The following is a 1,018-nucleotide window of genomic DNA, read 5'->3' as shown; positions in this document are numbered from 1 at the left end:
ATGTCGACTCGCGGACGCGGTCGCGGGCGAGGTAGAGGTAGGACAGGCACCGTTACTTCTGCCCCCATAGGGACTGATCCAGTAGATTTTATGGCTGCCCTGGGAAATATGGCTGCAGCTATGCAGGCGACAGCCGAGGCATTGGGAAATCAGATAAACCAGGGTAATCATGGGAACAATAATGATGAGGACGGTCCTATGACACTTGCTACATTTCTGAAAGTTCGCCCTCCGACTTTTAGGGGAACCTCAAATTCCACTGATGCAGATAATTGGATTCAGGCTATGGAAAGGGCGTTACAGGCACAACAGGTTCCTGAAGAGCAATGGGTTGAATTTGGAACTTATCAGTTGCAAGGTGAAGCTCAGTATTGGTGGCAGGGAACACGACGTATCCTGCAGCCTGATGGTGCTGTAATTCCTTGGGAGGTTTTCCGGACAGAGTTCTATAAGAAATATTTTCCTAATTCAGCCAGAAATGCCAAAGAACTTGAAGTAATGCAGTTAAAGCAGGGACAGATGACTATTGCTGAGTATACTAGCAAATTTGAGGAGTTATGTCGCTTTTCTCGTATTTGTCAAGGTGCGCCTGAAGATTTTGCTGAATGGAAGTGTATTAAATATGAGGGAGGTCTTCGGAGAGATATTCTGAGCTTCGTTGCCCCAATGGAGATCAGGGTATTTTCTGAATTGGTGAATAAGAGTAGGGTAGCTGAGGATTGTGTGAGAAAGGCGGCAGCAGAGAAAGGAAGTTTGAGGGTTTTCAGAGGCCTTCAGGGAGGAACTTTGCTCCGAGAGGTAGGAATTTCAAGCGTGGAGGCTTTGTTCCACAGCAGACTCAGGGCCAGGGTAATTACAGAAGGCCGAATACTAATGCTAGTCAAGAAAAAAGGTTTGGAAAGCAGCCACAGCAGGATCTGAATTGTCAGAAGTGCGGAAAGTATCATCCTGGAGTTCCGTGCAGATTAGGACTTGGAGTGTGCTATTCCTATGGAGAGCCCGGGCATATGGCCAGTAA

General features: G+C 47.2%; 1 protein-coding gene across 1 annotated transcript; it reads left to right on the top strand.

Annotated features, from left to right (window-relative positions):
- On the top strand, window positions 1–1,018 carry LOC148566631 (uncharacterized). The gene is made up of 3 exons (XM_088484352.1): window positions 1–533; window positions 708–849; window positions 965–1,018. The coding sequence occupies exons 1-3, from the start codon at window positions 1–3 to the stop codon at window positions 1,016–1,018; spliced, it is 729 nt and encodes a 242-aa protein (XP_088340478.1).

The sequence above is a fragment of the Arachis ipaensis genome, chromosome B4 (assembly GCF_059453495.1).
Source record: "Arachis ipaensis isolate K30076 ecotype BB chromosome B4, ASM5945349v1, whole genome shotgun sequence".
Lineage (NCBI taxonomy): Eukaryota > Viridiplantae > Streptophyta > Magnoliopsida > Fabales > Fabaceae > Arachis > Arachis ipaensis.
Note: the sequence above shows the minus strand (reverse complement) of the source record. Positions and strands in the feature narration are given on the sequence as shown.

Excerpts from the sequence above, each read along its gene's own strand:
- LOC148566631 (XM_088484352.1), top strand. The coding sequence starts at position 1 with ATGTCGACTCGCGGACGCGGTCGCGGGCGAGGTAGAGGTAGGACAGGC. Across the intron at positions 534-707 it reads GGACAGATGACTATTGCTGA|GGTAGCTGAGGATTGTGTGA; the intron begins GTATACTAGCAA and ends GAATAAGAGTAG. Across the intron at positions 850-964 it reads ACAGCAGACTCAGGGCCAGG|ATTAGGACTTGGAGTGTGCT; the intron begins GTAATTACAGAA and ends AGTTCCGTGCAG.